Genomic DNA, 19,369 nt, shown 5'->3' on the forward strand with positions numbered 1-19,369 from the left:
AAACGACTGTTCAATTTAAAAAACACTTACGTGGTGACGAACAGACACTTTATTTCCATTTATTGGATTATTATTCTAGTTTGATTTGACTAAAATTGGAAACATACATCCCATTTACAAATATAAAAATTGATATTCTGTACAACCACAATTCACTTCAACGAGAGCTAGTTATAATCCTTCAGTACTGAAGATAACGATATGTAGAAATTTCAATTGTACATGAAGAATAGTAATTTCAGCAAATGATCAGTTCTCACATCGACCAAAGATGTTTGTTCTGGGTAGTTTGATTGATAAAACAGTGCATTTGATGCTTTAACTGGAATTCATGTGGAGATTAATTGTAATAACTTAATGAAAAAGAGAAAAAAATAATTGTCGGCAGCTTTGAAACCACTCAACCGCTGACAGGGCCAGAACCTCTTGTGGAATCTGTTACATGCAGATTGAGAAACACCTTCGACCATTGGAGAAGGGAGGAAGCTAAGAGGCATGGCTCCAGTCATATGGATGCAGATAAGCCAAAACGTTCCTAAGTTAGAGAAAGAGTATGTGCAGCGCAAATACTATGGGTAATCAGAGAAGAGTTAAATTACAAGGAGGAACTAAAGACACAACACTGGCAGGGCTACTGATACGAACTGTTTCTCAACTTCTTATTAACATAAGAAAGGAAATCGTGGAATTTAGTGCAGCGAAAGATGTTTTTAAGAAGAAGACAAAGCCTCCTCATTCTTAGTATTAGTAACATAAAGTTTCTATGTGACTGTTTTTTTAATTGGACATGTCTATCCGCAAAGTTCATAATCTAGGAAAATAAGTGTTTAAGTGCCTAATCGAAACGAACGAAAATATAAGTTATGATTGCGTACAATATGCTAAAACTTGTTTTTGTTTCTTAATCAAATAATCCAGCTAGCATTTCTATGTTACAATTGATGATTGAAACGATATTTAGTTCTCTGATACGTGGGTTGCTATTTAAGTTTTGAGAGAGAAAAATGGAAACAAATACTTAGAATTGGATATGGCTTTATTGTTTTTCAAAATATTCTTCATTAAGATTAATACACTTTTGCATGAATGTGAACCAATGTTTTACGTTCTACGTTCTGATTCTGGTTGTATTTTGCTCTAATAGAACGATGGTGACATGTCCAGTTATTCCGCAAAAACAGGCAACCATTTCCTTCGAGATGCTTCGTGTACGAACAATTTTTGTTGGATTTGTCTCGTTTTGAAGACGCATTCAGTCGATTATTGTACAGTTTCTGGTTCATATGCATAGATTACGATCTTATAGTAGTCTTTTAAAGCACTGCGATTCAATTTTTTTAAAATTTCTTTGCAATACCAGTTTACGCACAGCATCCAGCGTCGATGTTTTCTGGCACAACAGTCAATTTTAGATGAAGTTCACGCAATTCATCCTCTAGAGAAGTGGGACCACGATTAAATGCAGAAAACCAGCAAATCGCGGTGGCCCGAAATGGTGCTTCATCACTAAAAGTGGAAACGACTTGATTGGCACACTGCTGTTGGCTTAATCTACGTCGCAATTTATAGAAAATCATCGCACGAAAACGTTCGCGATTTAATTCCATTTTTTTAACTAAAGGACTTTTCGGGACTCTAACCCGTTTTCAGGTAAGTCACATATTAGCTGATTGATTGGGGATCCTAGCCCAGAACTAGATTTAATTCACAGTTTCCGAACGTCGCGTTCAATTTTCGGTGGAAATTTCAGATGAATGATCCATGATCCGCAAGAACTTATGATTTTTATTACTCTTTTACTTTTTTGGGCGTTAATACTTTCATAATATTTTTTTCGTTTTGTAATAGTTGTGCATTTACCCCCTCACGTGGTTTTTGCAATAAAGTTTAATAATAATAAGGGATTTTTATGCTGAAATGCGAAAGTAAAAAACTGCAGTTCTCAGTAATATATCAATGACGCTGCTCCTGAGAATTAATAGTAGACAGCTATTTAAGAAAATAAAGTCACATTTTCCCACAGGTAAAGGCAAGTATGATAGCATATGACTACGACCACGATTAACTCGATCAGCTTCCGAACAACAATAAACATGTTCCGAACGTTTCCGAACATTCAGATCATGATCAGGTTAACCCGATCATAGTTTCCGAAAAGTGCTCAAGATGAATGTTTCAAATATCTGTAAACAACTCAAATATAACTTGTATGACAACACGTTATGAGGACGTTTACCATTAATAACATCAAACTTTGTGATGGCAATGTCAGATTTGACATATGCACATCAGTGTTGCCATATTTCGTAACTTAAGTATCAACCCTCGTACAGCTTTAAACCTAGGCTGAGTAACTCTCAGGACAGATACCATAAAAAGGTTATGATAGTAGTTAACAACTAATTTGATTCAAAGTTTCTTGAAGAATGCTATGAAGTTCGAGATTTTCATATACTCGAAATACATTTGCGTTATTTACATGGTTATAGCAAATTGGATAATCATTTTATCTGGAATAAAACGTATTTATATCCTGAAAATTTCGGAATCTCATATATCAGAACATGTGCTGGTAGGAGGAAAACACCCACATAATAATTTATGATCTGTTCATAACGTAAAAGTGAAATTTTTTATCGTTTACGATGCTATAATACAACAATAGAATTGAATAAGTATTACAAGGGGATGATTATAGGTACATATAATCTATTACAAAGTGGATATATCGCAGAATCCTCAAAGTACCATGAACGACTAACAAATGAAGAGATTCTAAGACATGTTAACAAGCAAGGAGACTCTAAAATTATAAAAAGTGTAAAGTGGCAACTGAATGCATATAATTCGATATACGAAATGTCAACTGTTGATTGAGGGAAAGATCGAAGGCCGGAGAGGAATCGGAAGAAAGAAAATGTTTCATTCAAGCTCAGTTAACATTCAAAAGTCAATTTCTCGGTGTGAATTGGGGGCATATAATTTTAAATGAAAAAGCCGTGAGTGTATCCTAAGTATAATTAACGACACCCTAATCAGAAATATGTGCCTGTAATTGAAAACTGGCAAATATTATTAACCCTTATGCTTCAACAAGACTAGGTGTCAATGGGTACTTACTTTCCTACATTGATCATTTCAATTCAATTCGACTGATATGGGTAGATGTCTAGATAATACCATTACTTGTCAGAAATATTGCTTGAGGATAATTATGAAGATGGAAAACGTATCAGAATTTCAGTATGGACGCTTCCTTCAGTGTTGGTGTAATGTTGATTATGGTTACAGAGCTGTGCAATTAATTCTATTATCTTTTAGTAAGTAATAATTTTAACGTATGATCTCGATTGATTACTGAAATAAATATTTTTGGAATCTTGACATTAATAGATTGATTCTATGTATTATAGCACTTCAATGTATGATTGCAATTCATCAACTAGCTAATTTATCAATAAAAGTTACAAGTTATTTGAAAAATCTTCTATTTTCATCCTTGAATTTATTTTGTATTCCGAACTTCCCCGATATAAAGGAACCTTAAGGGAGAAAAACTAATTCAACAATAGTATTGAATGAGCGTTCAAAACACTTGTTGCTCTCTGTGCATTGATATATACGATAAACGTAAGCCCCATTGTGGCGCTGGTTATATTGATTTTCCTGTGGGTGTCAATCGGAGGGATTACTCGTTTACTTCACTTGATAATCTTGATTGTGAAACGCTATTAGAATAGCAAATTTTGGTTTGAAACCTCAAGGCAAATTCCAAAGTGTCCTTGTTTACTTGCTTTTGGTTCCACCGCTCTTAATATTTGTTAAACCTAAATACAAACCTTATACAAGTATTAATTTATTAATAGAAGTGATTATGCGAAAATGTGTACCACATTCTCCATTCTAGTATTATTTATAAGATCGTTACCATCATTTTAAGAAACTAAGTGACAAATTTTATGGCTGTAGTTGTACATTGCGTCGATTTTTAAAATTATTTGTTGATAAAACAGTAAGCAATAAACAAAAGCTAAAATAACAAACGTTACAAAGTATTACGTAACTACGTACGTAACGAATTCACTTTTCAAATGGAACATTAAAACATTATCTACTAATCAGGAAAATATGAAATGAATGTAAATTGAAATATATCTATCATGGAAATAATACTATGACATTGAAAAATTATAATATGACGTTGAAGCATAACTTGAGCATACGAAAAGATATAGCTAAATTATGTGAGTTGGTATTAGTTTTAATTTAATAGAAATGTATTTCGTCCTGTAATAAAACGTATTATTTCTCTAATGTCCTTAGAGGTTTTGAGAGATGAGATGGATTTGATGTTTGGGTGGAAATAATTCTTAAAGTTTTTTTTCTATCCCACATACAATGGAATTTCTTACAAATTCAGAAGACGTAGGCGTTATGGTTAGAATACAAATCTCGGAGATGGTCTCTAATCTGTGTAATACTGAAGATGGATTTTATAAAGGAAAGCAGTCAAAGTTGTTTTCCTCATTAAATTATCTCGTAGCATATTTAATAAAGTTGGTTCAGATGACTGAATTATACTGAATTAAGCTGTAAATTGTTTAAAAGACTACACTCTTGTCAATAATTTGAATCGATTGTTTCCTATACTGCGTTTAAGCTCGTCTAATTCTTTAACTCTCTCAAATTTTGGTTCTTAAATTAATGATAATTTGACAAAGAACGGAATTGGTATGATTTCTCTTTAATAGCAATCTATTTAATGGATTATTTCACGATAACCAAAATAATAAAATGCTGGTACATTTTGGAATGCGACATTAGATATTGTGATGTTTTTCTTATTTATTTATACTTTCTATTCGTGGGGTGAATTTAAAAATACAGTCTCTTACGTTCTTAATTTATTTAAATACTATTCACAACACTTAACCAACTTATAATAATTAACTAATCACTAATACTTAACTAATTTATATAATTTATTTAAATTCTTCGGCTACTTTTCTATTCCGTTCCTCTCACCAGCACTATTTATTTTAAATCAACTAACTCAGAGAAGAAAGAGAGATTCGTTGGTTAACGTTTGGTAGGGTAAGGAGGATTTTTGTAGGGAAGATGGCTTCTTTGAGTAGGCCCTGATATAGGAGTAGCTCCTCAGCAGGGCATCTAACTCAGATAAAAATATACCCAAAAATAAGTTCTCCGGACAGGACCGGCTTCATGTCGAGGACGATTTAGTAACAATATTTGTGTGAATTGATCATGTAATAATACTTTTTCGGCATTTGGGTTGACTATGGAGTGTATTCAGTTGGATAAACGTTGTCCCGAACAAAGAATTCATTCTCTAAAGCAAATGGTTGATGATGTGTCCAGTTGAGAAACACTGATGAGGCCAGGTATGAGTGAGCTGTGTGACGGCATAGGTCCTCGCGCATCCCGGGACCCTTCAGGTGCTATCAATTTGTCAGTATTTTTAAAAAGTTGTGAGGGTTTTATCTAATATTCACCCTCTGCTGAGATTATTTTGATGTTATACTTAAAAGTAAATATTATGTTTATGCTTCTAAATAGTCTTGATTAAATAAATAAAGGATTTAAATAAATCTGTAGGAATCTACAAAGTGTCTACACGGTTTTAATGTTTAAAAGTCTGCGGCCCAGCAAGTTTTGAAGTATGGAATTAAACTATTAAAATCTGAAAACTGCTATGCTACTCGACAGATAGACAGACAACACATCTAGAAGTGATTTGGGGCTTTTCAAGAAATATCTTTAGCATTTATAGTATTATTTAAGTATTTGATTCCTGGGTGACAGAGTGCGTACAGCAATTTTCTATATAGTGCTAATTAATCGGAGTATTTCAATTTTCACTATTTTTTGTTCGAACAATTTTTACTTTTGAACTGTGAATATAATATTAACATCTGTTTTTTTCATGATATTATACTTTCTAATATCTGATTACTTGCTGTCTTATTTGTACACTATCCATACCTCATTATTTAAGCCATTTCAAAAAAGGTATTGTAATATTTAATATAAAATATGTAAATAAAATAAAATAGATATTTTGAAATTTGCAGCACTCTGTTGTAATTATCATAAGTACTACAAAAACAGATCAAAATTACAAAAGCAATATGTGCATACTATGTTAATATTCAATTTAATAATATTTAAATTCTTCACGGCAGAACAGTCGATCACTAAGTAGTCAAGGATATGAAAACATTTACTAATACAGAAAGTAGAAAACTGATTAGATAAGTAAAGTGAAATCCATAAATAATAACTACGCTCTGAACAATATAAAGAGATATGGGAATATAGACATAAAACACGAACAAAAAGTACTTTAGCATAACTTTTATTAAGAACCTGAATTTTCAAAATTTTTCAGGGGGGCTTCCTAATAGCACCTCGTACAGGTCACTGCAGTGGCTATCGCCGCCACTGTAAAGAGCCGAAATATTGATGACCTTTGTTAAAATAAAAATATGTTTGTATAGTTATATGAAATATTTTTTCTTATAAATGTTTCGTGATATTGAATATTTTCTTAATAAAATTCAAATAAACTTACTTCAAAGTACTGTCCTGGCCAATTTACCACATTTTTTCCATTTTAAAGAAAAGCCAGTTTTAAGTGGTGTGAAATATGGCGAGTAAAGGACATGTAGACAGACAGAAAATTGTCAGTGGCCAAAAACTTGCGAATATCTAGCAAATTGCGTTGTCATGTTGAAAAAGGAATCAGATCTCACTAAAACAATTATACAGACGCTCAAGCCATAGCGGGTTTAACCTTTCATTATAAAAATTCACTCAATCGCCTCTGTTTAATTTCCACACCATCATTACATCACTAGATCCAGTAATATATTCATAATTGCCCAATTAACCCACCGCGTAAGCTGTGTTATAAACGTTTATTCTACCTGATTCCCAAACTTTCCTAAAACAGCTGTGATATTCATAAATGTTCATAAAATTTCTAAAAACCTACTTAAAAGTACTATCCTGGCCCCTTTATCACATTTTTTTTTTCATTTTAAAGAAAAGTCAGCTTCACGTGGTGTGGAATCTAGCGAGTAAGAGAGATGTACTCACACAGAAATTTATCAGTGCCAAAAAACTTGCGAATCTAAAGCAAATTACGTTGTTATGTTGAAAAAGGAATTAGATCTCACTAAGACAGTTGCTCAAGCTATAGAGGGTTTAACCTTTCATTATAAAAAGCAGCTTCAATGTTGTTTTTTAGGAGCTTCAAGAAAAACGTTAGTCATTTGAAAGGTCCACAAGTACCGTTGTTCGTATCGTTTATTCACAGAAGCTGCTTTCTGTTTAAGTTTTATATCGTCTATACAAATAATCTTATAACCTAAGATTAGTGGGAATAGATTAATTAACATAGTTACTGAAATTTGTTAATATAGCATTTCAGCTTTATTATATCTGTACGATGACGCTTCCATATATTTAATTCATACGAACGGAACGACCGTATCGGAAAAAGAAATAACTCGTATTAAGTCGTTCACGTTGTTCTCTACCTCTATCAAGAAGTAGAACTTATACGTCATATTTTTTAACTGCAAAGTAATTCTAAATGATGGTACAAGTAATAATTTTGGTTGATAATCATATTATTTGTCATTGATGATGAAAAAAATTATCAACGGCATTAAAATTTTATTTTTGGGAAGAATTATTTGAATGGTTGAATTTGCTTTTTTAGGATTATCTTAGACAAGTTGATTTTTTTGAAAAATATTGGTGAGAGAATGATACTGATATAATGTAATCACTTTTTAGTATCTTATGAGAATAAGAAAATAGCTAGAGTTCACTTTCCGTTCTACATTAGCTCTATATTATTATCTTTTGTGCATATTTTCACCCCCTCAATAACCCCCTCATTGACCCCCTGGTCCTCTTCAGATGTATAAGCGTTATTTAAATAATATTTAAACGTGTTTCCAACTATTTTGAGTACCATTTGAAAAATTATGATGTGAACGGTTATTTTTCGTTAATGAAACTAGTTGTGCTACTTGGGTGATTCTTTTCACCCTGATGTTTTGTTTCTGAAACAAGTAAATATAATTTTTCTATCAAATTTGACTGTTTAAGCGTTGTTGTTAATTATCACACAAAAATGATCAACAATTCGATTTCTTATAAACTAATTCAAAGCAAGTGTAATTTAGTGATAAAATTTACTTTTTATTCAAATTAAGACGTTAACTTATTTTGGAATATCGTTTCGGAATATCTCCAGCCGTAAATTTTGCTTCCAATTTAAATAAATTGATAGACTCATCAAATTTCAAGATATTTCATAGAAAGAATCAGTTTCGTTTACTAAATTTATAGTTGTAGGTCTCAGGCGCATAATATTTCTTGAACGATCACATACTTGAAATAATTAGTATATATTTACTTTGCTTTCTCAAATACGATACTTTTAATAAGCCTGCAATTAAATGAAAATGTTCAGCTTTATAAAAAATGAGTTTAAATTCTAGTCTTAGGTATATTCCGATCCTGGCACAAAAGCTTTTTTATGCTACATTAATGTCTGCTTCAAATATTCTTCCCATATCTCACTTATTTGTTTTATTACCTTTTTGTGTTTTTCTTAGTACTTATTGAAGATTTGACCTCTTAAGCTCCAGCTCGATTTTCCAAAATCGACTTTTAGATTACATCACACCAACGTGTTAGACTGTAACGTCATCATTTTAGAAAGAAAAAAAATGTATGGTCATTAATGGGGCCAATACGAATAGTCATCTATAAAATCTCTCTCGTGAAAATTTGTTCACTCTTTTGGTATTGTTAGGTAATGCTTCATCGTGTGCTATTTTGCTTTGGGACTTTCTGCACTAATACTGACAATTCTTGAACATAAATTAGCTCCTGACGGTTACAGATACCGGAAAAACTTCCTTGATTCTGCCGTTCCCGATATTTTGAAACTTGTGTTTTCATTAGCATAAAGTTAATTGCTTCTGAATGAGAAAGATTAAATCTTCTAACGCAGCCAACGGTGATTAGGCAGCGTTATATCTTTTATCATTTAAAATAAGATTTTAATTACATTTTTACGGCATTCATCTAATGTTTCAGTGGTTCCGTTGTCGCTAGCCAGTCATTATTATAAACGATAAGGTTCAGTGAAAAATTTATTTGAAACTATAATAATTGAACGATTGTTTTAAATTCATTGTTCCAGTCTTTGTTAACTAGTTTTCTGTAATATTCGAATAAAAATACTGGAAATTGATCCGCTATGAATCTGATTCATTTCTTCAAATTGATCATTCTAATTTTGTTGGACTAGACTTTACTTTTTTTTGCAGTTTGCAGTACTATGAATACTGACGAAGCCCACTGAATTTCTCCGTATCTTATAATGAATATTTTCTAGTGCATTTTCGATCAAATCCGAAGGAATAGCACATCTCAAATGTAGAAGCGGGATATTACTCGGATCAGTATCTATTGAATCACATCTCAATAATTTACTTAAATCTACTTAAATTTAAAGCATAAATATAAAGTTTACGGTTATAACAGTGAAATTTGCCCAACCAATCCTTCGTGTTCATTCTGAGTGTAGGGTCCACGTCATTATCAAATACACATGTGAGATTTTGATCTTTTTTTTATTTAGTGTACCAATTCAAAAAATCAATTTATAGACTGATATTTTATATCACAATATATCACTGTCTAGCTCTGTTGAAATATTTTCGAACTATTTGGATAGTTAGCATTCAAACAAAAATTTATAATTTCAGATTGCTTTTTCTACTCAAATCTAGATGGCAGAACAATGCTAAATTCAAATAGAATTATTAAGAATAGTGATATTAAGATGATTTTATGTTAATAGATATTATAAATAAGTAGAAGAAAAATAAAATAGAGTATTTGAAGATGGACATTTTTTTTCAGGATTTTATAAACAAAAAAAACTATGTGTCTGATAAAATTTTGTATAGAAAATCTCACGATTTTGATATAAATACATGTACCGTCATGCTGAAACTAACGATCCAGTTGCTAATAGAATTTGGTCAAACAATCTCAGTTTACTTCTAGAAATCTGAATATGATCCTAAATAAATTAATTAGTAGATTGTGTATTATTTGATATTATATCCAAATTTTGGTATTTGGTGACATCTTTAAAGTATTAATTCATATTAAAAACATTTGGCTAGCACAATTGACCCAAGCCTCAGGGTGAACCACAATCAATCTAGGTCGTGGCTGCCCTTACCAATCTTTCTGATATATCTTTATCTTTCAGGTAGTAAACTCTTTTGAGCGAGTGTTGATGTTTGCGATTTTAGCAAAGCTTTGCCCTTGAATAGCGCATGTACTTTTTGCAATGTTCAATCCAGTAGCCTTAATAAACAAAGTAAAATCTTGAAGAACTGCCCTTGGCTAAATATGCACTTTCTGCAATATTGAATCCAGTAAACATTTTTTTAAACGTTTTTTTTTTCGAACTGATTTATCTGTTACCTTGAGGTTCTTTCTGTGTCAAGAAGGTTATTAAAACATTTCCCAACATATTATTTTCGAGGAGAGCGAGAAATCACAAGGTATTAAATATGCTGAGTGAGGTAGATGTAGACAGACATAACGGACTCAAAGTAGCCAGACAGTCCCAAATCAAAAGAGACTTTTTGCATGAGGCGTTGTCAAAGAACAAAGAAGCGACAGGCTCATTTTAAAGTACATTGTTTTGTAAACGACCCAGTACTCCCTTGGCAAATTCGTAGTTTACAGTTGTTTCTCTTACAACGAACTTTACATTAGACTTTGATCGACAAATCATTTTAGAGTGAAGTGAATGACGTCACATTTAAAACTATGATTTCTTCAGAGCTGTAACCGGGGATCCAACTTTAATCTTTAGTGACAATTGTTAGTGAAATCTGGATCTGCATGGAGACGATATTTCAATTCCATATAATTTCAAAACGGTTTTCCATTTGTTCATCAATTAAAGTTAGTAATCATTGATTATTCGTGAGTCATTTAAAAGTATGTAAGATTTTCATCCCTCGTTGTAAACTTGATTTGATTTATAAATGTAGTCCTTTTTTAACATACTATAAAGTATTTGAAGCCTTTGAACTTACTCATTATCAGTAAAGATAGATCTCATTATTTTGCGAGCTTTTTTTTCGAAATTTTGAAGTAGAAGTTACTGCGTTGCTCAAGATCTATATCACGACAGAAACTACAAAAAAATTTCAGTAAATCGGCTATGGTATCAAACTAAAAAGCCGCAACTGATAAAAACTAACCACTGCTTCTCTCATTACATGAAGCTATCAAACATACTTGTAATAAATGTTATTATGTTATCAAACTTTTCGAGTTCAGTTTTTGATTCAATTTTTATAACTTAATATACACACAATTATTTGATTATTTAATATTGTGGGATTAAAAGAAATTATTTCCGAGAATTTGTTTTTTTTTTTAATTTAAATCTAAGCCCTTATACTAAATCGCAGCGCGCGCATATTTCCAAACGAGGGTGTAATTTTGCAGGCCGACAATCGAGCCACCGCTGAAAGCTATGGATCGGCACGCGTTCAGATGTTTTACACCGACTAGTTTCCACAACCTACTGTGATAATGAGATAAACACGGCTTAAAGCAACGAAAAACTAAATTATTATCGTGTAAATCATAAATTTGAAGTGACAGTGGCCGCTTATATGCAAAAATAAGATTAAATGCCGCTAATTTTGCCTTAATAATGCCTTATTTTTGTTTTCAATGAAAAGTTTTCATCGCCTACCTAAATTTTTACATTGCTTACATCAGTGTGTATTGTTATAAATATATGGGTCAGTCTTGAAAAGTGCCATTTTTGGATTTTAAAAATATGAAATGATTCAAGTTTATTGGTATGTACCTATATGTATATAGTAAACACTAACAGTTGTTTTGGTATTAACTTACCAAAATACGTATACTTGCCATCAGTAAAAGTTCAGTATTTCAACATTCTAGAAAACTGAATATTTCATTCACACGTTCTGAATGAAATAAACAGCTATTTGAAACAATTATTTTTATTTTAATCAGAAAATGAAGATTATTCGTATCATATGTTCAAATTTTTTATTTTCTACAGCGAAATGAATGTTACCAACAATTCAATTCTTAATCCATTCAATCTATTTCCTTTGTGAGAATTTCGTATACATATGCGCAAAAAAGTTTTACTAAAGGTCAAGTAGGTCGCAAATCTCACAGGGTGTTATGGTATAACCATAATATTAAGTAACATATATTTAGCTGTGAGTAAAGAGAATATCTATGACACCTTATATTAAAAAAAAACACAATTTTCCAATTAATTAGTGGTGCATTATATTATTATTTACTTATTGAAAAAGTACGGTGAACAAAAGCCCAATTTTTTACTTAGAAATTACTTCAACTTTCACCTTTATCTCAAGTATTTTTTGTCAGCAAATACCTTTCAAATGTATCGAAATTTAATATATATGAGTTTTGCTTTATCTCAATACTCACTAAAATAGGATCATTATAGAAAAATTAAGCTTCTATCATTTTAGACCCAAGCTTATTTTGCCAACTTATTTTCTTGAATGGTTAATCTATTTAGCTGTTTTTTAGCTGATTGTGAATGAAATATGTGGGGTAAACTAGAAGGTCTGTTGATGTTTAGTTTTATGAGCACATAGCTCATTTAAAACATGGACGTGGAGAAAAATCGGATATTGTCGAGCACGCTGTCGATCATAGTCATGTAATAATTATAAATAATGTGAAAGTGTTGAACCAAGTATCTAATGATAGATTGTCGTATGCATCCAATTATTGAGATTGGGTAGGACAGATTGATTAAGTTTTGAATCGTCTTTGCTCAAAATTAATTCTTGAAAGAGTCAAAAAAACTTCTGTTTGCACGTTTTGAGTAACTGAAATTTCGAGGATTGTCAATCACGAGAAAGTACTTATAAATTGGACGATGACGACAGTTATAAAGTGAAAATCCTTGGTTTTTGAAAGTAGGGTTCTAAAGTAAATATGTGACCAATGCACGTTACGTCATAATCAAGAATTTGTCACCTTGTACCAGATACAATACATAGAACTAGTTAGACTACAGTGGGATGGCGACGTCGTGTTGTTAATAAAGAGTCAATTCAGAAAACGATCTTTTGTGCCAAAAGCAACGGAAGAAAAGTCGGATGGTCGACTTTGGGGTAGTTCAACTACGTCAAAAAAGGATTCTTGAAAAAGGTGATTTTTGGGTAGCCTAGATCCAGTGATGGTTTGTTGTGCTAAGGATGGTGATGGTGATGATCCTGGATTCTTTATGAGTCTTATGAGATTACTGTTTTCAAATGTATACATAATATTCGCTCATGATAACGCATTTATGGATAATGAATCTAACACTCTTTTGAATTATTATATACGAATAAATCTCTTTCTCATTCTATAGTATATTCAATTACCTAACGGTTCATATTTCAAAACCAGCTCTAAATGTCGATTATCTTCATTAAACTATAATTAAATCCATATCGAAAGGAAAATAAACATTTAACTCAAAAGATTCACTATATATTTTCCATGTTATTGTTTTATTATAGAAGCAGCTGTCTCGTATATTAAATTTCATTACTTCAAATTGATTTGCTCGTAATCTGCTTATATACACATCTAAACCATAATGAGCAAATTAATATGTGGAACTTAGTGTTTATGTCATTTGTATTGCTTTTCTATTATCTCCTTGATAATTCATCTACTTACTGTGTATTTATTTGAAATTAAGTTATTTCTACTACCAACTGTTATTCAATAATTCATCATTTATTATTTTATCATCATTTATTTTCTTTTCCAACTCAGTTAATATGATGCTTTTTTCATTTTAATTTATTCGTTGTTTACTAGCTCTAAGTTAACATATGCTATCTATATATTAAATTTCGATGTATCGCAGTTGTCATTTATAGGCACTACCGTAATAACGAAATTTTGAAGAAAAAATTAACGCTACGATTTATGCCTCAATCTTATGTCTTATTTTGAGGTCTTCTACTTGTACAATTCTGTTATTCAATATCAGCATTCAAGATAATGCTAAGATAATAGTAATCCATTTTGATGGAACCATGTTATATTCGTTGGATCAGAACAATTGACTCAGAGTCGGATTCAGAGAGGGGCTAGGGGGGCTATGCCCCACCCCTTTGGTATCCAATTTACACTAGATCACTAGATGAAATGGGTAATTTGTTTTGTTCGGCTGCCGAACATGAGAGAAATCCGTGCGCCACAGCACTGATCATCTAGTGATAATGCTGTGATTTAGTTCCGTAAATGGGTTTTCACATCTGGAGGGACTAATTCCATCTAACTTTTCCACACCACGTAGTTGATGAAGTGTTAGAAGCTGCTAATATCTACTGTGAGGACATTTCTGCTTCATCATTAGAGTTATTCACAGAAATTGGACATTGAAAATCGTTAATCCCCAAAGATCTTCTACGAAGCTGTGAAATTGCTTGGTCAAAGTGTAATAGAGGTATTTTCCCAAATGTAGCAATTCTAATGCAGATATTCGCTACGTTACCGGTCACAACTGCCCCGATCGAGCAGAGTTTTGCTTCACCGAGAAGAATCAAAACTTATCTCAGGTCAACCATGATAGAAGTCAGATTCAACGGGATTGTAATGACTCATATTGAGATGGACAGGGAAATTGATGAAGATAAAGTCTTACATCATTTCAGTCAGTTACAACCAAGATGAATGTGTTTGTCAAATTAGACCATCGACTAACTACTACTTCTGCTTTAGCCCTTTCATAATAAGGAATAATATGTAATGCATTATAGAAACTTACCCCATTCTAAACATTTCCATGTATGTTGAGCTGAGCTCCCCCTTAACATACAACCTGGATCTGCCAGTGAATTGAATCAATACCTAAATTGCTATAATCAATAGGTCCTGAATCCAATTGAAGAAAATATTTTTATTGGATGGAAGATCACCATTGTATCACTTATTCCCAACCATTCTCTTCTTCTACTTCTCTAATACGACAACTCTTATCCATTTGTTTTTTCCTCTTATTGTTTTCGTTCCAAGGCCTCTTGAACTCTTTCAACAGTTCTTTCAATTCCAACATTTTTCAGTTTTTTATCTGTTTTCCACTATGATCAAATCACTTTCAGCTTGTCAACCATGAACGTTTTCAACCAAAGTGATTCTGTTGATTTCCCTTTCTTAATTTCTTTGATATTTTGCAACTATTATTATTATCTCGAACATTGAATAACTGATGTGTGAATATTTATGCAATTTGAATTTAGAGAATGTTTGATTATATAAAACAAGTAATAACAAAAACCAAAATCCTGTTACGCAGTAAAATACTGTCGTCAAAGGAAAAGATGCTTTTATTATGTCACGATTTTCATCATTTCACTAACAAAAAGGCATTTGTTCGATGAATGGATGAATTACGTTCAACGCTACGACTTCTTGAATTACTTGAAGTACATGATTCAAACGAAAGATTCCATCCTTTTTTCTGTCATTATTGCATTTGGAAATAATTTCGTGATTTGCCCTACATATTTACGAAATTGCTTCTCAATTATACTAATGGTTCTTTGGGTTATAAGTGATAGAGCATCCTTGTACTATGCGAGAGATTTCGATTTCTGTTTATTCTTCATTTTCGTCAGCAATTTGCAAAGTGCTATTCTGCGAAGTGCATTTATATTGAAGGGAATCGTTTCGACCAACAATAGCAATGTTATGATTTCTGTTCATCACTCCAACATTGTTGAGTAGCTGGAATTTTAAAATGTGTATTTTTCAAATCATATAGAATGACAATTTTGTTTTATAGCTGCTATAAAATCAAATAGTTTCTCATACAAGGTGGCAATAAATATCATGCATTCCACATTCTAATCTAGATATGTTGGTTGAGGTTAGGCCGCAAATCAATTACTTTTATTTAAGCTTAATTGATTCCGAAGTCAACCGCGTTTCTCGATGTGATTATACAGAAATGAGAAATTCAAACAACGTGTCGTCATTGATCAGAAACAAGTTTATAGTTCTCAGTTACTTAATCATAAGTTATGAAAATTGTAAAGCAGATATTTTCTTATTATGAATTTATAAAGAAATTAGTCCTGCCCAACTAATCTAGTTTTTGAATGTTATTAACCTAAATACAATGAGCTATTATCTTCCCAGTAGATATTTCTTTTTTAAATTAGACACTAATCATCAATGATTTTTCTTTAGTGGCCTGTCTTTATTTACTGCATTACCAAGAGCTGAAGCTCTTCGGGATCGTCATGTTCATGCACATTTTCCTCAATCCTTTCATCTACTCTTTTGATTTTTTCTATCATAGTAAGGACTTAACATACTATCTTTGTGAATGTGAATTTCGTTTTTATGCTACTAAACTCTACATCAATTCAATCTTTCATTTTTTGCCCAGGTATGGATCTTCTAAGTTGACCTTGTTGTTTTCTTCTAATATACACCGCATAATAGCAGCCTCGTCTGCTTATGGGATGTTATGAGTATAGATAAAGTGAAGTAGAGGCCCTTAAAAGTTACTATTTGATGTCGAATATCCTTCCTCCGGAATAGTCTTCCAGATAAGTAAGATCTTATTTAGTCGACCACTTTTCCAAAGTGTTACTTGAATTGTAAAGATCATCCCAGAATGTCAAACTTTACCAAATTCCTGGGTTATATCTGAAAATACGGTTAAACATATCATCTTCAAAATATCTTTTGGTTATTTCTGATATTCTATGTGTCTGTGTTTAAATCATAATTCAGGGTCTCGAATTATAAGCTTTTCTTTTAAATCTGCTTGTTTCGTGAATTATTTGGAAATAATGTATGACGTCAATTCGTTTTTTGAGTTCATTAGTTTAGGAACCTTACGTCGTCCATACATCAGAAACAAGTATTAGTTTTATCCCTACAATTATCACGGGTTCCAGCTTTTGTATATCATTTAGTTTATGAGGAATTATTCCTGATATTAAGTCATCACTTGTTAGTTTTTTGGAAGTTATATTTATATAATATATTCTTGCTTTATATCTGCTTAATGTTGAATACAATGACTAAATCCATTGTCAAGTGTGTTTTCGCGGTATAAAAAAAAGCAGTTTTTTATGAAATGCTTCTAGCTTATCTTTTTTTAACTTCCCAATTGCTGGGTCATATGATTTTACAAATTTTTTTCTTGACTTTCCTGTTTTTCAGTTATCTAAAGATACATACTGGACCCTATAATTCTTCATTAAGCTAATCATTCATCAAGTTAAAAAATTATCGTATATAATGTTGATAACAATATTATTCTACGGTAAAAGAAATCAATTTGTTGATTATTTGAAATTACCGGTGAATATACATAATCACCACTGAATTTCGTAAATATGATAAATTATTTCATATTTATCAAATATACCGGTCAGTTTATAAAATTACCAAATCGTAATGGAGAATGTGATAAAAGTCACTAGTAAGAAAATTCGTTCAGTTTCCGCAACTGCCTGATAATCATGTGATTTCAGAAGTAGTTCTGATTTCATTGCATATATACGATTTTCATTATACTCTCGAAAAAGATAAAACATTGAATAATGACAGGTATGCTTGAGCGTTTTAATTCCTAATTACTTAGTATTATGGATACTAAGAAAACAAACAGTGGTTAGGTTAGGTTAATTAGTAACTACTCAAAAAAAAACTGCATTCTATTCAACTGTCTCAATAAGCAGAGTTTCTTCATTTAAATCTGATGCTGAATCTGATCATCCTTCAGTGTTGAAAACTATGTTATACTTATAAAAGGCGTAGCTTCTGACATGAAATTTACTTCAATTATATTTTATGATGCTGCTTAAGATCTGCATCACTTTTACAAATATAAAGTGAATAATAACTATAAATTTGAAGACTTAAAATAAAAAAATCATGAACCCTGCTAAAAAGTCATGATATTAATCACATTCCCCATTACTATTTAAGGAATGTGATAAATATAGAAATATAACTAACCGGTAAATTTGATAAATATGGGATAATTTATCATTTTTACCACATTTAGTGGAGATTATATATAATCGCCGGTAATTTTATATAATTATCGATTAATCATTTTTATTGTAACATTATCATTGCTGTGAAAGAGTACCTATCCATCCAGGACTACAAATAACACACAGAGAATACGATCTATTCAACTTATAGAAGTAGAAGTAACTTTCAGGAAAACTCATTGTGAGATTTCTGATAAAAATACTTGCATAGTTGTTCGTAATTTTGAAAATTATATTCAGGGTAGAATTTGAAATGATATTTGAGAATAAAAGGAAAACTAAGTAACTTTTAAGAACTGTCGAAACATTTCTTCCACCTACTAAACAAAATAAATCAATTTCAAATTACTTTGATCAATAGAACATTAATTTTCAATGAAAACTTTCGAGATATTTTTGAAATCCAATTTTGGATAAAAAGACATTGCTCAACTTGTAGAAATAGTCAATGTTTGCAAGAAATATACGACTAGATTAATATTAATAGTACAGGAAAATTATAAAAAAGTATTTCTTAAGTACTTTAATTTGTGTAAAAAGAATCAAAACAGAATATTTTTATTTAGAATAAAGGGTAGTTCCAAAATAATATGAAATATTCATATTTTAAATTGTTCACTGAATCTTGCTATAAAAATTTTTATTGTTGCGGTTGTTGAGAATGACCTTCAACTGAAAGCGGAATTAATTTAGGTAATAATTTTTCTTTGGTCATGTTAGTAAACATAATTGATATGATGAAAACATTATATTGTACCTTATTAATAACATCAAACACGTTCTGCAGTGTGTAATGTTGTTAAAATAATAATCTAGATTATTTTTGATTTACTCTGTCAATAATAAGATTTATTCAAGTTTTCATATCATAAATAATTTGATTCGCCATTCTTCTAGACTGACCCATACATACTACAATATTAGTAGTGGAACAACGATATAAAAACCTGAAAACAGTGGTTTTTTTAAAATATATATGTAGGTGTGCAATAATGGAGAGCGCGCAACAATTTTGTAATTCCTCATGATTTTTTATAAAGTTTGTTGATATGCCAGTTAGAAGAGGGTTGGTAGCACCTAGAACTACACTTATTGAAACAATCATAAGAAAGTTTGATACTGACAGTAAGTATAATTTTTACTTAAGCTAATATTTTATTTATTTACAAGTATTCATT

The 19,369-nt window shown here is 31.3% G+C and overlaps 1 protein-coding gene across 1 annotated transcript in view; it reads left to right on the top strand.

Annotated features, from left to right (window-relative positions):
* Window positions 1-11,890: 11,890 nt before the first annotated feature.
* The window catches only part of LOC130451640 (potassium voltage-gated channel subfamily H member 6), a 280,003-nt gene continuing 272,524 nt past the window's right edge, over window positions 11,891-19,369 (top strand). The window contains exons 1-2 of the mRNA XM_056791206.1: window positions 11,891-11,951; window positions 19,089-19,316. Of these exons, the coding sequence (XP_056647184.1) occupies window positions 19,241-19,316 (76 nt within the window). The 5' untranslated portion in view covers window positions 11,891-11,951; window positions 19,089-19,240. The remainder of the gene's footprint in view (window positions 11,952-19,088; window positions 19,317-19,369) is intronic.

This window comes from Diorhabda sublineata, chromosome 1, assembly GCF_026230105.1.
Source record: "Diorhabda sublineata isolate icDioSubl1.1 chromosome 1, icDioSubl1.1, whole genome shotgun sequence".
Classification (NCBI taxonomy): domain Eukaryota; kingdom Metazoa; phylum Arthropoda; class Insecta; order Coleoptera; family Chrysomelidae; genus Diorhabda; species Diorhabda sublineata.